This window comes from Acinonyx jubatus, chromosome A2 (assembly GCF_027475565.1).
Source record: "Acinonyx jubatus isolate Ajub_Pintada_27869175 chromosome A2, VMU_Ajub_asm_v1.0, whole genome shotgun sequence".
Classification (NCBI taxonomy): domain Eukaryota; kingdom Metazoa; phylum Chordata; class Mammalia; order Carnivora; family Felidae; genus Acinonyx; species Acinonyx jubatus.
In genome coordinates this window covers 108027382-108045151 of record NC_069383.1, presented here as the reverse complement: position 1 = coordinate 108045151, position 17770 = coordinate 108027382, and the positions used below count along the sequence as shown (strand labels likewise).

The window sequence follows — 17770 nt, the reverse complement described above, 5'->3', positions numbered from 1 at the left end:
CACCCTGACTCCTGCCTGTCCCTCCCCCCTACATCAGAAACCAAGTATTTCTAGCCCATTCATTCCTTACCTCCCCTACTCCTGCCACGGGCATATGGGGACCCTCCTTGATCATCAGCTCCTATCCGGCCCCTCCCCACTTGGCTCTCCATGATGTGACCCAGAGGGATCTGGGGGAGGGGAGAAGGTAGGAACCTTTCTCAGAACCTGCAGGGGGTTTCCTCCCACACACAGGACACCTCCACCCTCACCCCATGGTCGGTGCAGATGCACACACGCACACACACGGTGGGAGCAGACACAGAACAGATGCTCCCTGGAGGTTCCTTGACAGCTGGAGGGCAGCCTGGGCTGCCCCTGAGCGTGCAGCACTGTGGGTAGTCTTGACGCGGGTGGGTATTGTCGGGCTTGGCCCGCTGGCAGCTGCTGTGGGCTCGGGGTGAGCAGTGGTTGCTGTTGTACTTATTCTGGGAAGTCGACACTGGCCACTGGGTAGAGAGGGGATTGGGGGCCTGGCGTGGACATGGGGAGATCTGTCAAGGGGCTAGACACAAGATGATGCCAATGGAGGGGTGAGCACAGAGGCATCTTCACACTACATGTCTTTGGCCCCCCAGGCAAGAGAGGGGTTCAGCCCAGGAGCAGGCACTCTGAAGAGAAGGCTGCCAGGACCCAACCACGACCTCCCGGGGCGTGCCAGCCCACTCTCTTCCTGCCCTGCCTTTCCTAGTTAGGCCGTGGGTAGCAGGTGACAGTGACTCAATGGGTTCCAAGGCATACGTATTGGCTGGGGTGAGCATCAGGTGAGCACGTATGGATCTTAGTCACAGCATGGCCATTGGGCCGCGGAGCTCTCTTTCCGTGTGTGGGCTCTGCTGGCCAGCGGCTTGGCTGACACCCTTCTGAGCGGTGGCCTCAGCAGCTCCAGGCGCTTCCTTCCCAACAGGTCCAAGAAAACTTCCCGAATCCAGCCTCAGTGACATGAGCTGCGTCGTGCCGCCCCCTTGACCCAGTCACTGTGGCCTTGAGGTAGAAGGTGCAATTGGCAGGCTGGTATCGGGGACCCCTCTAGAGCTGGGGATGGCATTGGGAAATCGAGGTGCAATTATCAAAATAAGCAGGTCAGCGTTCAGGGCAGGCATTCAGGACCCTAACTGCTTCTCTCTGTGTGCCCTGCAGTTTTGCCACGCTGACATTTTTGCTCCAAAGACCTCTTGATGCCTTGGGCCGTTCCCTATGCTGTGCCCCTGACCAAGAGTGCCCCAACCTCCACCTTTCATCTTTCATGGCCCAAGCTCCCACCACCCCCCTCCTCCAGGAAACCCCCTCCCCATCCTTGAGCCCTCCTCAGGCTTCCTGTCCCTCTGTGACAGCTGTGACCAGGTGGGGCTCAGGTCCCACTTTGGGGATGCAACCAGGTCACTGTCAACACTGCATTGCACAGGAGACACAGTTGCAGACCCCCCCCCCCTCCCCACACCACTTCATAGACATGTCCCAAGAGCATGGGAAGGGTTCAGCATCGCCTCATTCTGGGCTCAGAGGATTTTGAGGGCTGAGTAGGTGATGAGTGTAAACAGTGAGCAGGCTGAGTCTGGGAGCTGGTGGGGGGCTGAAGCGGGTGGTGAGCTGGAGGGCACCCCGCTCTGTAGAAAGTATGCCCACAGTAATGGGCAAGTATTAAGTGAACTACACCCACCAGTAAGAAGAGCCTGGCCAGCAGGACTTCAACTTGCAATCTCTGAGTAGGTCCGCATCCCACAGCACAAACCACCCCCAGGAGGCCTAGAGCAGGTGCTTGACCCCTGGGGCTCATGGCCAAGTGGCTGATGATGTCCTAAGCATGAGGTTCTCTCTGGAAAAGCCATTCCCACCATCCTCTCTGTAGGGCCCAGAGGCCCTTGCACCCCACGGCCCTAAGAATCAGGCCCTCAGGGATCGGGGAAGCAGCCCAGGTTTTCTTGTTGCATTAAAAAACAATGAGACCTGCCCCCAACCACACACACCCAACAGTAACAGGGCAGTGCCCTCTTTGCCTACCTGTGTGGGGCCCTCAGAGTAGGCCAGCTGTGAAACCCAGGATTGGGATAGGACCCAGGGTCTCAGCGCACAGTGCCCCATATGTGCAGGACCTAATCCAAAGTCACTCATCATAGCAAGGACCAGGGAGCTCCCCTCGGCTTGCTTGAGCATACACAGTCAATAGATGCCAACACCAAAGTGACAGTGGAGATCGGACTTATCTGACAAGGACTGAAATTAAAGTCATAAAGAACCAAATTGATATTTTTTAATTTTTTCGAAAAAATACAATAATTGGACTCCAAGGAATAATGGATGGCTCCACAGCAGAACAAGGAGGGAAGAGGAAAGACTCAGTGAACTTGAAGACAGAACAACAGAAATTACCCCGTTCAAACAACAGAGAGGGAATAGACTGGGGTGGGGGATCAGAGCCTGGGGAACATGTGCAATATCACAAAAGATCGCACATTTGTGCCATTAAAGTCCCAGAAGGAGAGGAGACAGGAGGTGGAGTGGGGAGACTGAAAAAAATAGTTAAAGAGATCACGGCTGAAAATCTCTCTCAAATTTGGCAGAAGACATAACTACAGATTCAAGGAGCTGAACAAACCCCAAATGGTATAAACCCAAAGAAACCTGTGCCAAGACCCATCATCAGCCACCTTCCAAGAACTGAAGACAAGGATCCTTGAGAGCAGCAACAGAGAAACACGATGCCTTAGTGTTGGGGTGAAACTGTGTGAATATGGAGTATTTCTCATCAGAAACCACGGAGGCTGGAAGGAAGTGGAGGGACGTTTTTAAGGGCCGAAAGGAAAGAACAGCCATCCATGAATTCTATAGGAATGAGACGTCAAGACATTCCCAGATGAAGGAAAAGCGTGGGAATGTGGCACCAGCAGACCCAACCTGAAAGCATGGCCAAAGGAAGCTCTCTGAACAGAAGGCAAATGCTAAAAGGGGTTTTCTCGGGGCATCAGGCAGGAAGAGAGGACATTGTCCTTCTCCGCTGTAGCTTCTGAAATTCTGCTAGACAGTTGAAGCAAAAATTAACCAGTGTCTCCTGACTCAGAGTAGTTAGAGGGAACACCTCAGTAAATACATTATAAAAGACTGAGGGGAAAGGGATGGAAAGAGAGGAGAGATTTCTACACGTCGCTCAAACTGGTAAAAACCAGGAGGCTGTGGTAAGTACATAGATCGAATGTAATCCTTAGAGCAACCACTGCAAATCTATGTAAACACATACACTCAAAAACACTATAGATAAACCAAAATGGAATTCTAAAATGTGTTCAAGTAACCCACAGGAAGGAAGAAAAAAGAAAACAGGGGGGGAAAAAAAGGAACCATCAAAATGAAAGTGGCAGACTTAAGCCGTAACAGAAAATGCATATAATACAATTCCACTTAAGCAACACTTTGAGATGACAAAATTATAGAAATGGAGAACTGGTCAGAGTTTGGTGAGGTGAGGGCTGGGGAGAGGAGCTCTGACTGGGAGGGGGAAAGTAGGAGGGGATCTTTGTGGCGCAAGAAAGTTCTGTATCTTGGTCGCGGCCTTGGTTCCCCGGGACGAGGGACACAGAACTGGACACACACATCGTTATCAATGGGCCTGCTTTCGATATTGTCCTATAGTCACAGAAGACGCAACCCTGAAACAAGCTAGGAGAGGGTACATGGGACCTCTCTGTACTATCTTTCCAACTTCCTGCGAAGCTACCATTATTATAGATCATAAGTATTTCAAAAGAAAAGTAAAAAAGAACACAACATCTCTTGGCTGCCGCTTTCCACCCCCCCCCCCCCCCACCGCCCCCGGCCCAGCTCTGCTGCTGGCACTATCTCGTAGAGCAGAGCCTGCGCCCTGTGGCCTCCTTGGCCCCTGTGCCCGGGGCAGGTTGGACCAGGCAGGGGCCCCAAGCCACACGGCAGGGCCCCATACAGAGCTTGCCCTGGACATGGCCCACAGCAGAGGCCACCGCGGGAATGCTGGGCTGCCCTGCCAACCCCTCTCCTGACCTTCTCTCCTCATTCTCCAGGCCCCAGAGCTCATGTTGCCTCTTCGGAGAAATTCCCGATTCTTCATGTAAAATGCACCCCAGTCACAACCCCTCGGTGAGGTTCATTAGAGCACCGATTCCCCTGCCATTTTCTAAGCTGCTTGTTTTCCATTCCCCCGGAATGGAAGCCCTGTGAAGACTGGAGCCTCATCCCGTGTATAATGAGTACACAAGGCAGGCATTCTGTCAGGGTTTGTGGGATGTATTCGCTACTTGTTGCTGCGTGACAAATCACCCTAAAATGGAATGGCTTAAAACAGCCACCGTTTGGTTTCTCTTTCATGGTTTACTATGGGGAATTTAGAGGGTGTGGTGGGGAGAGCTGGTCTCTGCCCCACGGTGTCTGAGGGCCTCTGCTGGGGAGACATCCCCTCCCAGCCCTTGGATCCCAGACTTGTCTCCAGAGAGCTCTTTCAGAACCTCCCGGCCACGCCCAGCCCCACGCACACCTCTGTGGCTGTATACTGTCTGCCCTGTGGATGTGGTCAGGGTCATAGCAGGGGGTGGAGATGTAACTGGAATGGGAGTTGGAATTCAGGGCGCGGAGTTCGGGCTAACCCTCTGAGATACCCCTCTTGGGAAAACCCTCCCCTCAGGGAGGGGTGGGGAATGGCCCCTTCACAGCTGGGGGGCTCTATCCAAAAGAGTGCAAGCTTTGGAGGCAAACAGAGAGGCCCGGCCCCCTCCCCATGCCAGGGCTCTGTTCCCATCACATGTGTACCCCCTCAGTGCCTTTTGTGGGTCTGGGGGGCAAATGGCAGCGGCTCCCAGGGCCACTGTGAGGACCAGAGAAAACATACAGGCATCCCCAGGGAGAGAGCTCTCCCTGAGACACCTTATTCAATCCTTAACACCACTAGGCAGGGAGGGGCTGTGTCTGCCCCTTTTTTGCAGATGAGGAAACTGAGGCACAGGAAAGTGATGTACCCCGGGGGAAAGGCTGAGCCTGCTGCAGTCACTGCTTTTGACCCCTGCACACTAGGCCTCTGCAGCAGCCCTGGCCACACAGCTCGCCCCCTCCATCCTCTCTCTTCCTGTCACTCTATGCTTTGTCATAGGGAATCTCTGTGATTTCCCTAGCTTACCATGAGCTTTGCACATGATGCTTATTCCTTCTGTCCCCATGAGGTCACCCTGCTGAGCCTTCCCGGCTAGCCCCAGCACAAGCTCCTCCCCTTCTGGGAAGGCCACCTTGAAGCAACCACCACCCACTGGCCTGGGCTTGTAGGCCCCGAACGTCAGCACTGGATGTCACCAGACATAAACAATGGATAGAATCAGACTTGACAAAAATCTAGCTTTGCTTCATCCAAAGGGACGTTCACTGACTTGTTTCTCTGAAAGGTCCATGAAGGTCTAGCTTCAGGCATGGCTGCATCCAGGGGCCCAACATCATCAGGCATCTGTTTCTTGGCTCTGCCCTCCTCTGTGTGCGTTCTCAGGTATGCTCTCCCAACCTGTTGGCCAAGATGGCCCAGCAGCTTCCTGGACCTGCTGGGGTCACATGACCGGCCCCTCACTCATCACTACACACTGCAAGCAGGGGAGGGAGGGGGTAGGGTGGGGGTTGGATGGGGGCAACGTGCAGCAGCTGTTAATGCCTCCGGCAGCCTTTACCTTCTACAAGGTCTGGCCTCTTTGCCTTTTTTTTCTTTAATAATTAAAAAGTATTATTTCATTAAACATTGAAAATCCGAGAAGTGCACAGAAGGATACATGATGAAAGTCAGTCTCCTTCTTGAGGGCCCCAGCTGCCGGCTCTGGGAGAAAAACTGTTACCAGTTTCCCTGCGTCCTGGCAGAGAATGTCTTACACTGTTACCAGCGAATGCAAACACCCGTGGATATTCTTGCCACCCTGTTTTCTCAAGAGATACAAACTACACACCCTGCTCTGAACCGTCTTTGTTTTTCTTTCTTTTTTTTTTTTTTTTCTGTCCTCTTACTAACAGATTTTTGGAACTTATTCCTCAAGGGCTATCTGGAGATACCTTCCTCTCCCTCCTGAACTTCATATAAATGGAATCATCCAGTACTGAGGCACGCACATCCTGGGGTGCCCCGCAAGGAGTCACTCTTCTGTATATTCTTTTCCCCTTAAGTACGTGACCTGCTTCTGATGGATAGGATCCAGCAAAGGTGAAGGGCTCTCTCTTTTGTGACCCCATCGGGTCTTATATGTGACTCCCTTGCTGGCTTTGATAAGTGAGACCTCTGTTGACAGAGGGCCTGTGACAGTCACATGCTAGGGGATGGCCGGTGGCCTCCAGACTCCAGCCACAAGGGAATGAGTTCCGCCAACGGCCAGGTGAGCTTGCAAGGAACCCAGCCTGAGCCCTCCTTGATGGCAGCCTCAGGAGACCCCCCCGCCCCTTCCCCACCCCCCCACCAAGCAGGGAGCAGCTCAGCTCTGCCAGGGCTCCTGCCCCAGGAGTGAGGTAGTATCTGCAGCCAGCTGCAAGCTGCTGCGTTGGTGGCAATTTGCTCGGGAGCTAATACCAGGGTCCACTCCTCTCTGCCCAGCTCCTCACTCCATGACACGTCTGTGAAACTCATCCCCGTCCTTACAGGGAGCTCTGGTTTGTTCTTTTCAATTGGGGGCCAGTATCTTGTTGTACGAGTAAACTACAACCAGCCCGTTCTACTGCCCATGGACATTTGGACCGTTTTAACTCGGCTGCTATGAAATAAAGCCATCTGAACATTCCTCCATGTACCATTTAGACCACATACATATTCATTCTCCTGCATACCGACCCAGGAGTAAACTTGCTGCATCACAGTGTAGGTGGATGTTTAACTTTATGAGAAACTGCCACACCATTTTCCAAAGTGGTTTAAATACTCTACATGCCTGGCAGCAGTGCATGTGGGTCCCAGCGGTTGCTTGTGCTCACCAACACCTGGTATTGTCTGTCCTCGTAACTTCAACCACGAGATGGGTTTGCAGAGGCGTTTCTTTGTGGTTTTGCCTTGCATTTCCCTGATGAGTCATCGGGATGGGGGGCAGTTTTTCCTGTGTGTATTGGCCTCTCCTGAGAGATTCCTGATACTACTCTGTCGGCTCTGGAGCAATTTATTATCTGCCCATAAACCCTAAGCTGGAACCGGAGGGAAAGAGGTTCTCTCTTTACAAGGCAAGACTCGCTGGGGCAAATCGTGAAGCCCAGGAACGAAGGCGACATGGAGGAGAATAGTAAGAAGTGGAAGGAGACAGACCAGGTCCTAGTCACTAGGTTTAAGCTCTCGGATCCAGCCATGCCTGAAGCTTCCTTCTACACTTTCTCAATCATATGGATCAACATACTCTTCTTGTTTAAGCCCATTTGAGCTAGGGTTCTGTCACTTGTGTGAAAGGGGTCAAAACTGAGACACCCCGGTCTGGATTCCAGGCTGCCCAGCCCGCGGCTCCCAGGGACACCAACATTCTTGAGGCCCCACCAAGCTTGGAACGGAAGTGGGGAGGGGTGGGGGGTGGGGGGCTCTGAATTCCAGGTGCTCCCCTGGCCCTCCCTGCTGTGGTCTGCACCCCACTTCATTATTGAGTGTGTTTTGAGCCTGAATAACCATGTAATTGGTTTATCTGTTCCATAGTCGAATTTCAGCAAGTATGTTTTTCATAATTAGGTGATGTTTATTTAATGGGAATAACCGGCCCATTAAATTTAATGAGGCAGGTTATCAGGTATGGACTGGAAGTGTTTTTCCTTAAGAGCAGCCTGGAGGTGGCCGTTCCTGGGCTGGGGAGATGCAGGCAGGTGCCCTGTCTGGGTGTGGGAAGCCCCAGGGAGTGGGGACACAGGTGCGTCCTGTCCTCACAGGAAACAGGAGCGCACCCGCTCCCGGGACTCCCAACCCCCCTACCTTTTCTCCATTGCATAACATGCAATCATTGATTTTATTTTCTCTGTCCCCCCACCACCCACAGATCTCTAAGCTCTTGGGGGACAGGGTTTCAAACCCCTCCCCCTCACTGCTGCGTCTCCTGCGTCCAGAATGCCAAATGCACACAGTAGGCATTCAATGCCAACACTGGCTGTGCGAAATATAAATAACTAAGGGAGACTCCTCCTGCCGCTGTGATCCCCCACGGGCTCCCGGGGGTGTCCGTCCCAGCACACTGTGGGCCCTACCCTGCCCCACTCAGGAATTCTCCTTTTTGGCAGGCTTCAACCCCCATCCCTGCCCCTGCTTGGCAGGCAAGGAAAGCACTTTATTCAAGGAGAACCGGGCTTCGCCAAGGGGTCAACCACTGGGCCCGAAAGCCCACGGGAAGAGACAGCCGTGCGCCGCCCTGACCGGAGGGCCCAGGCTGTGGGGGGCCACACCGCCACATGCATTCGGGAAAGCTTCGAGCCTGGGGACTACTGAAAGGAAATGTTCAGGTCAGTTTGGAACAACAGAAAACAAAGTCGATTATTAATAAACAAAACAATACATATCCATGATCCTGACCCCCCCCAGAAAAAAGCACTAACATTTCGGTGTATAACCCTTCTTTTCTTTTTGTGAGTGTGTGTATATTTTTTACATGTGTATAGATGGTATTTTTTTCATCCCCAAATAGGTTCATACTGCTCCGTGCTGATGGCTATACTCCACACCCCCACTATCACCAGCTACAGAGTTATCTTATGGATATACCACCTTTTACTTAATGCACATACCCCCTATTATTGGACATCTAGGTGGTTTCCAGGATTTTGCCATTGCTATAAACACTACAGTAAACAAAGTCATCGCTTCACCTGGCCAACTCTGGTTCAGCCCTCTCACTATGACTTAAGCTTCACCTCCTCAGAGAAGCCCTCCCTGACCCCACAGCCCGAGCACCCTGGGCCCCGAGCTCCCGGGGCCTCTCCCTAGAGGCCTCAGCACAAGTGACCTCCAATGTCATTTGTGATTATGACACAACTCCTACCGGACTCTATACATGACACAATTCCTGCTAACTCCTCCTGCTAGACGATAAGCCCAGGGGGGCATGGGCCAGGTACTGCGTAGGATACAATAATGTTATTGGTTCCTTGGGTTTCCCTAGAAGCCATTCTGGGGTAGAGGTGAGGTTGCAGGATATTTATGTGGGAGTGTCCTTGGGGTCAGCACTAGTGGGTAAGGGGAGGAGGCAGAGGCCAGGTCCAGCTCTGGAGTCAGAGCACTCTTCCAGGTTGCTCTAACTTGGGGCATGGGAGCTGGGCCTCTACACCCCATCCTATCAAGCAGCAATCGGATGTGAGTTCTGGCCTGCTGGGGTGTGACTTTGGTGAGGCAGCTCCCCAGCAAAGGCACTTCCCAGAGGGAGAGGCCTCAGGGGCGAGTGCTAGCTGCCAACGGCTGGCCCTAAAGGGGATGTGGGTGGTGGGTCCTCTGCCTTCACATTTATAGAGCACCAAGCATGGGACACCTGTCACCCCAATCCCTGCAGGGGGTGGCATCTATGACCGTCTCCCTTTTACAGATGAGGAAACAGAGGGCTAGCGGCTTAGGAGCTGCTGCCCCCGGGCTTGGGGCGGGTGCTGGGGCTGTCTGGCTCCCCATTGCACTGCAGACTAGGAGCTCCAGAGACGGTGCAAAGGCCAGGACGAACACCCCGGGACACAGTGCCTGCTTACGTGCTGGTTTCCTGGCAACTCATCCTGGGAGCCATTGATGTGTGCACGCTCCCAGTCGTCAGGAAAGACTGCGGATTTGGCTAGTTCCCTTTCTGTCCTGTCGCTCTCGCCTCACCCGTCTTGCCTGGGTCAGGTGCACGCACATCTGGGGTTTCTAAGTCTTCCTACATGCTGCCCCTGTTCGCGTTCAAACTGTCCACCTCTGCTGCTCAGACACTCCGTGTCCGGAGGTCTACCTTGCCTGACAGTAACATAACCACTCCAGCCTCCTCAGTGTTTGGTGGTCCATCAGTCTCGATGCTTCTATTTTCAACCAGCCTGTGCCCTTATTATTAAGGTGAGGTCTTTTGTAAACAACACATGGGAGGACTGTGTGTGTGGTGTGTGTGTGTGTGTGTGTGTGTGTGTGTGTGTGTGGTGGGAGGGGGTATTGTTTTTGGGTGTATGTGTATGTGTGTGCGTGTGGGTTTGCACACTTAAAAACGTGTCCCCCTGAGAGGTCATGTGATTCGCCTCCTCCCACAGTGGCCTCAGGGCAGGCGCTCTCTCCATCTGCTGTGACACTCTGCCCTTCCCGTGTCCAGTGCACATTGGACTCTTCCTCCATGCCCTGCTCTCACCCCCAGCTCAGCCACCTAGAATGACTTGGGAGGTCTGCAGCCATACCTGTACCCGCTCGCGGGTGGATAAGGTGTTGGCACGCGGCCAAGGCAGTCAGGTGTGTGAACCAGCACCTCACAAGAGATCCTGCCCCAGGGCTCATGGCAACCTTGGCGGTGACACCAGCTCAGACCCTGCCTCGGCATTGCTGGGCCTCTCCAGGTCAGTAATGATGCTGGCAGGAAGGAACTCTAGCCGTTTCTTTTGCCAGGGTCCACACTCTCCATCTGGGGGTGAGGGATGAGGGGAAAGGTGCAGGACTGCCCCCCCCCCCCCCCAGCTGGGTCCCTGGAGTGGGTAGAGTCAAGCCTCTAGACAGCCAGGACCCCGGCTCCAGAAAAAGGTAGTGTCAGCTGTGTGCAATCTTGAGCAAGTTACTCACACTGTCTGTGCCATGGTTTCCACCCCTGGAAAGCAGGGACAGTAATGGCCCTACCCCCCACAGAGCTCTGGGACTCTAAATGAGTTAGCATTTACAAAGGGAGTGGGAGAGGACCCGGCACGTGGTGGATGTCTGATGGGACTACTCTGGAAGCTGTCCATCATGTGCCAACACAAGCTAGAAATGCACACAGGGGTGTGCACATGCCTGTTTGCACCCACTTCTCACACCCACCCAAGCACAGGCACAAGCACACAGGCCCACATGCTTGCTCGGCACCTCCCAGTCCTGCTGAAGTCCTTCCTGTGTGCCTGCGCCTCAGATCTGCTCCTTGTAGCAGGTGGCCTTGCCCTCTGGCTCTGGCTGGGTTCAGCTAATGGGAGGCACGCCCGAGGCTGAGGATGGCAGGAGGGGAGAGGCCTGGGCACCTCTACCTTCTCGGCCACAAGTGGGCACTTCTCACAGCAGCTGTGTCCTCTCAGTGGCTCCAGCTCCACTGAGTAGAGCCCCCATGGTATCAGCTTCCACTGGAGGGCCCTGCCTCTTCCGTCTGTGCCTGCAGCCCCAGGGTGATGCGAGTTTCCCACCATTGCTAATTTCTGGGCTGTCAGGCCATCCATTTGGGTTTTGGCTCCTCCATCTTCGGAGTTAATTCCCTATATTCGGTCCCCTGTGTTTAAAAATAATTGTGAGTGCTGGGGCACCTGGGTGGCTCGGTCGGTTGAGCGTCCGACTTAGGCTCAGGTCATGATCTCACGGTTCGTGAGTTTCAGCCCCACTTCAGGCTCTGGGCTGACGGCTCGGAGCCTGGAGCCTGCTTCGGGTTCTATGTCTCCCCCTCTCTCTCTGCTCCTCCCATGCTTATGCTCTGTCTCTCTGTGTCTCTCAATAATAAATAGACACTAAAAAAAAATTTAAAAAAATAACCGTGAGTGCTTTCGGGTTTCCTGGTTGGACCCTGGATGTCACAGCCAACATTGGATTTAATCCCTTAGCAACCAGGTAGGATGGGTATCAACACTCCCTTTCAACAGTCATCTGGCTGGGAACCTGAGCCCAGGAATGTCTGCCTCCAGGTGCACACAATGTTGGACACACCCCTCACCCATGAATGCTCTCTCAAGCCAGACTTCCTACCACATATGGCCACGTGGAGGGACTGGAGGTCCACAAAGGTGATACAGAAATGCAATAAATGCACACACACAGGCGCACGGAGCCTGCACCTTGAGCACACACGCCTCCCCTCCACGTTCCAATACAATGAGACAATGGCTCTGAGCAAGTACCCCCCCCCCCCAGTCCCCAGTAGTAGGAAAGAGGTGGAGATCGGAAGGGGGAAGGCTGGTTCTGAATTGAGGGGAATCAGGAAAATGGGCTGAGATCCAGGAGGAGAGAGCCCGGGAGCATTAGCAGGTGGTGAGCGTGGCTGGCTGCCTGCACAAACACAGTTCATACGTACAGATGGGTGCACGCACATACGTGTGCACAGACCCAAAGGCACCCGTGGACACACATACACAGATGGGCAGATGTCCACAGACCTATGCACACGCATGTGCACACACAAAAAAGCACCCTCTATGCACATGCAGAGATGCATAGGTACACACACACACACAAAGGTACCTATCTATATTTATACGCATCCACATGTGCACACACAAAGACACCTATGCACACACATACACGCCCAGATGGAGAGGCGCACACACAGCTGCCCTCGACGGACTCCCGGGTAGAAAAGTAGAGTCTGAGAGAGATTCCTGGCAGATTGGGAAGTGGGACAAAGCCCTGGACACCAGAGGCTTCTGAGGGAGTCCTGAAAGGGCCTCAGCAACTTCCAGCTGAAGGATGACTCCGATTTCGCTTAAGCTCAATAATCCAGGTGACATGTGACCCCACCGTGCTGGCCTGACAAAGGGCCAGTGGCTTCTTGGGCTGCTGGGGGAGGCCAGGAGGAGGCTCAGGCCAGGGTACCCTGCCACCCACCAGGGCTGCTCACCTCCGCATGCACCCCGAATGCCTCCTTGTGTGTTTTGGCAAGCTGACCCAGGACGTGGAGACAGGGCATCTCCCAAAGCTCTTTTCCTCTCAGCCAATATGTAGCTTGGCCGAATAAAGCTGCCTTGTGCTACCTGCCCGGACAGCTGGACACTGCCGAGCCTCAACCCCCACTTGAGCTTTGTGTGTGAGAGTTCGGGGATGAGCAGAGATGCCTGGGCTGCAAAGTCGGAGTTGAGATGCAGGCTCTCAGCTCCAGATGGCGAGGGGCTCTCCAAAGGAACTTTCGCAGGAAATCCAAGGTCACCAGCAAGAGCAGCTGGTGAATCAGAAGCCCCATCTCAGGCTCCTGCTGCGTCCCTCACACAGCCCTGGGCCAGGCTCGGTGCAGCCCGGGTGTGGTCAAGACATCTCAGCTGGGATCCCGCCAGAAGCCAAGGACCGGCAGACCAGTGTGTGGACCCCAACTAGCAGAGCACGTCCCAAACATCGTTGTCCTCTGCACTTCTCAATCCCTGTGTTCTTCATTGCAGCCCCCAGAATCACCAGCACCCAAGCCAGAGGTCTAGAAATCATCCTTGATCCTCCCCTATACCACTCAAATCCAGAGGCACGGTAACCTTGGCTGCTAAGCCTCGCCTCCGTCTGTCCCCCGACCTGGCCCACCAGCCTCCCACTTATCATGCCCTCAAGTGCCTGCAGGGCTCTCCTTGGCACTCAGTCCTGCCCCACTTGAGCCACCCTCCCCCGAGAGCCACGGAGGTGTCACTCAGCCCTAACGTCGTGGCCTGGCATCCCCTCTCCCACCCAGCCCCCGATCTGCTTTCTGCAAAGCCCAGCTCTGGGCTCCCTGAGCCCTGCATCTGGGGTCCCACTCACCCAGCCTCTGGCTTGCCCAGTGGTCATCCATTCAGCTTCTACATTGGAGTTCAGACAGAGCCTCTGTCAGGAAGCTGGCCTGCTCTCTCCACTCCGTCCCCAGAAAGAACTGCATTCCCCTCATTTCATCTCATACCTGCTTCTGGGCGGCCTTTTGCTACTGCAGCATAATTGGGGGCTTCCACATCTGTCTCCCCTGCTAGGCTGAGTGCTCCCCAAGGGGGAACAGCCTGTTTCATTCAGCCTGCATCGCCGTGGTCCAGCACAGGTATGGACAGAGAGGAGGCAGCAGCAGCTGTGTGCCAGCCGAGAGAATGACTGAAAACAAAGACATTTGCTTTATTTGTTTTCGGACAGTAGCACATCCTCTACTTCCCAAACACACGGCAGCCCCAAGCACAGAGACATCCATAGGCACCCAGGAGAAAATGGCTGTGGCTCAGGGGTCTGCGGACTGTGGTCCCATCACTGGTTCCTTCTTCAGAGCTCCAAGTCACCGCCAGGGCCAGGATGGAGGCCTGCTCCTCAACCCTGCAAAGGAGAACAGGTCACAGTTCAGTCATGGCCCTCTCTTTTGGGAACCCCGCGCATCCCCAGAGCCTCGGCTCTAAGAGGGCCTCTGGCCCTCGGGATGCCCCATGAGTGTGACTGTTCGATGGAAAGGGTGCCCCCAGCTGGTCCCTGCAACCTGGGACTGTGTCTCTTCGTCTCCATGCCCACTCAGCACATGCCTCCGGTGGCCCATTAACAAGGAGCCTGTGCTCATCTGACCGCCCTTACAGACAGGCAGGCAGGCCCCAGCCCAAGGCTGCTTCACCCCGCCAAGGTCTCCCCTGCCTTCTTACCTAACCACTCTGAGTTTTCTAAGTGAAACCAGTCAGAGAGCGGGCTCTGCTGTGTGAGAGCCTTCACCATCAGGCTGCGTCTTGCTGGAACCTGCCTCCAAGGCGCTGCCCACATCCACACGCACGCACACATCCCCGGGCTTGGAAGGGACCACGCAGGTGCCGGCAGGAGCTCTGGGGAGGCACCTCCTGGTGGTGGGCCTCTGATACCCACTCCCTGACTGCCAGAGATGAGGGCTCCAGCCAGCTGGTATTTCGAGAAGCAAATCGCTATCAGAGATCCCCCCGGCCCCATCCCGGCTCCACCAGGAGCCTTCTGAGGCAGAGGTGGGCAGAGGGCAGCAACAGGGTACGCTGTGGGCACCGAGGGCCTCAGGAGTCGGTGGAACATGCTTCTCCCGAAGGAACGCTGCACACGCCGCGCAGTCAGAGCAGGGCCGGCCTCCGCTGCTGCCAGTTGCCTGGGCTCCAATTTAGGCTTTAATAACGCCAGGGGGTGGGGGCCGGGGAGGAGGGAGCCAGGCCTGGCAGTGCCCCAGAGCCTCTCTCAGGCGTGCTAGAGCTACAGAGAACACACTGGAGATAAATGCAATCTGTCTTCCTTCGTAATCACATTTTTGCCTCAGTGCAATGAAGATATATTGGTGAGATGTGTTTGTTAAAGATACATTCTGCTGGGGGCGGGGCGGAAAATTCTGTGGCCGTGGGGCCCGAAGGGAAAGATGGAGGGTAGTCAGGGGGCCGGGGGGGGGGCGGCCAGAGGGCTCTGCGGGGAATCAAGGAGGCCACAGCAGGACCCTAGGCCTCTCCCTCAGTAGAAAGTTAGGTGCACGGTGTGCAAGCCTGTGCCATGGTCCTCCGATCCCACCTGGGCAAGGGTTCTCGTGCTCGCCTTCACAAACACCTTGGTAGAAGTGAAGGGGCCCAAGAGGGCCACCTGTTCCCGTGGCCCACGTTTCGTGGTGCAGGGCCACTGGCCCGGCTCCACTCTGCGCTGCAGGGACTGCCGGCAGGGTCTTTGCTGCTCAACTTGAAATTGAGCAAACAGCTTTGCATGCTCTACGGCGGGGAGGAAACGTGATCTCCTGAGCAGGCTTCACGCCTGGTGCCGCGGGGAGCTGCTGCTGGGCCCCGGGCTGTCCCAGAGCCCACTCTGGGCAGCGGGCGCTGCGGCTGGGCCTCAGAGCCCAGACGCGCACACTGCGCTGCACGGGGCCCGAGCTGACAGAAGAGTGAGGAGGGCTCTGGCGAGGCCACACTTTTGAGCAGGAGAGACACTCCGCTGGACCTAGCTAGACCGGACCTCCGGCCTCAGCCTTCCCGCCACCAGTACCCACAGCGGTTTGTCTCCTACCGGGCACAAGGGGCCCTTCCACAGGAAGAAAGCCCCATCCTACAGCCCGTCTAGCAAACATGCCGGCCCTCTGGGGAGGTCCAAGTCAGGCGCCCCTAAGTGAACACCAGAGAGGGCCTGGGTCCAGCCTGGGGCAGTTACTGCTGGGCTTGGGAAGGGCAATGGAATTGTCTAGAAGAGGAATGGCAATGGGGGGAGGTGGGAGGACAGGGTTGGGAGCTGGCTGGGAGGGTTAGGGGAAGAGGGCAAGACCTTGGGGCCAGCTCTCAGGGGAGGCCCACTGCCATCCTCACACATCCAGGACACCTCACTGCTGCCCTGCAGGAGGGCTGGGGGGTGTAGAAGACCTGGGACCACCGTGACCCCCTCCCACTCACCATAGGCTGGGTGCTAGCCTGCCCCTTCAGACCCGCACAGAAGGGTGGGCCAAGAGGTACCCTTCGCTCCCTCATCCTGTCGGGCAGGCTGCACCTACTTTTCTACCTCCCTGAACCCAGAGGCTCTTCTCCTTCCCAGGACTGCCCCTGCCCTTTCCGCGACCCTGACCCTGCACCATGGGCCCTTCCCGTGAGCTCCTACTTCCAACTGCTCAAAGGTAAGAAGTGGGTGGCACAGGCATACCCTTTACTAGGTGGTGGGACCCAGAGCTGCTCCCAGACCCGCTCCCGGACCCAGAGCTTACTCAGAGCCGCTCCCAGACCTAGCCTGGTGGGGTCCAGGGCCCCTGGGCCCTCTTTTCCTAACCCGGCTATCCGAGGGCAGTCATGGGATCAGCTAGACATAATGTCTGAACCAGGAAGTGGCAGAGGAAATCAAAGTTCCTGACTCTGTCCCTGTGCACAAGACAGAGGCCTCGAGGTCGGCATGTCTGACTTCGCAAAGACGGGCTGAGAGAGTCCGGCGTCAGCACCCGGCCCCCGTGCGCCCAGCAGCCCAGGCCAGGCGCAGGGCGAGGCCTTACCTTGTGAGCGGCGCTCACGCAGTGCTGGTAAGCCTTGACCAGGTCCGAGCACAGGAGTACTTCTTGTAGGTGGTCACGGTAGCAGCGGAGGATCTGGGCCTGCAGCCCTGAGCACACAGGCTCTGTCCGGCGGGGCCTGCAGGGACAGAGAGCAGCTGGGCCTGGGGTTCGGCCCCAGTGGGCACGGAGGGGATCCGCTCCCTCACTCAGCACCACCGGCTGGGCACCTGGCAGCCATCAGCATCGGGTTACTCCTCAGAGAGAACCAAGAACACAGGGGGTCAAGGGCTGTCCGCAGCGGCAGACGCCGAGGGGACCGGGCTGGGGCTGCGGGCTCCACAAGGGCTCCAGCCCCGCAGGAGAGGGGCCGAGGTGGCCGGCTGGAAGACCCCCGTGCCCACCCCCCACTTGCTGCCTCGTAGGGCTCTTCCTGCCTAACGGGCACACCTGACTGTGACTGTGCCATTGCACACACCGCAGCTTTCTCATACAGAGGTGGTTAATCTGATCTCAGAACTAATATATGCGCAACGAAGAGAACGGGAAAAACCACAGAAGTGTCTAAAAACATACATAACATTTTTAGAACCTCACTTCCTGGAGATAACCTCTGCAGCGTTTGGGGGGGACCCTTTCTTCTTTTTTCTTTATCAGAGAAGGTTCAGAACCTATCAAAAAATGAGTCTGTTTTCTTTTCTCAAATATGAAACGAAAACCAAAGGAAATAGAGATTGTGCTGAAGTGGATCAGTGGCATCCCTGGGCCGCTCTGACCAGTCTGTCTCCTTCCCGACGCCTTCTATCGCCCCCTCTCCCTTCCGTCTCTCTCCGGCAGGCACACGCGCATGCAAGGTCTCACTCACGTGCACGCACACACTCACACTGTACGCCAGGCACCACCCTACTCATCCTTGTAACACCTCTGTGCAGTACGTGCTGTGATCTCTCACCTCCTGCTACAAGTCAGGAAACCGAGGTACAGAG

General features: G+C 55.5%; 1 protein-coding gene across 3 annotated transcripts in view; it reads right to left on the bottom strand.

Moving 5' to 3' along the window:
• Positions 1 to 13942: 13942 nt before the first annotated feature.
• The window catches only part of CHCHD6 (coiled-coil-helix-coiled-coil-helix domain containing 6), a 248397-nt gene continuing 244569 nt past the window's right edge, over positions 13943 to 17770 (bottom strand). For 2 of the 3 annotated variants that reach the window (XM_027049796.2, XM_027049797.2), the window contains exons 7-8: positions 16788 to 16923; positions 13943 to 14158 (exon numbers count right to left, since the gene is read on the bottom strand). In XM_027049796.2, coding sequence (XP_026905597.1) covers positions 14153 to 14158; positions 16788 to 16923 — 142 coding nt within the window. In that variant the 3' untranslated portion in view covers positions 13943 to 14152. Of the gene's footprint in view, positions 14159 to 16787; positions 17042 to 17770 lie in introns of those variants that run through there. The other variant, XM_027049798.2, reaches the window with a different exon arrangement.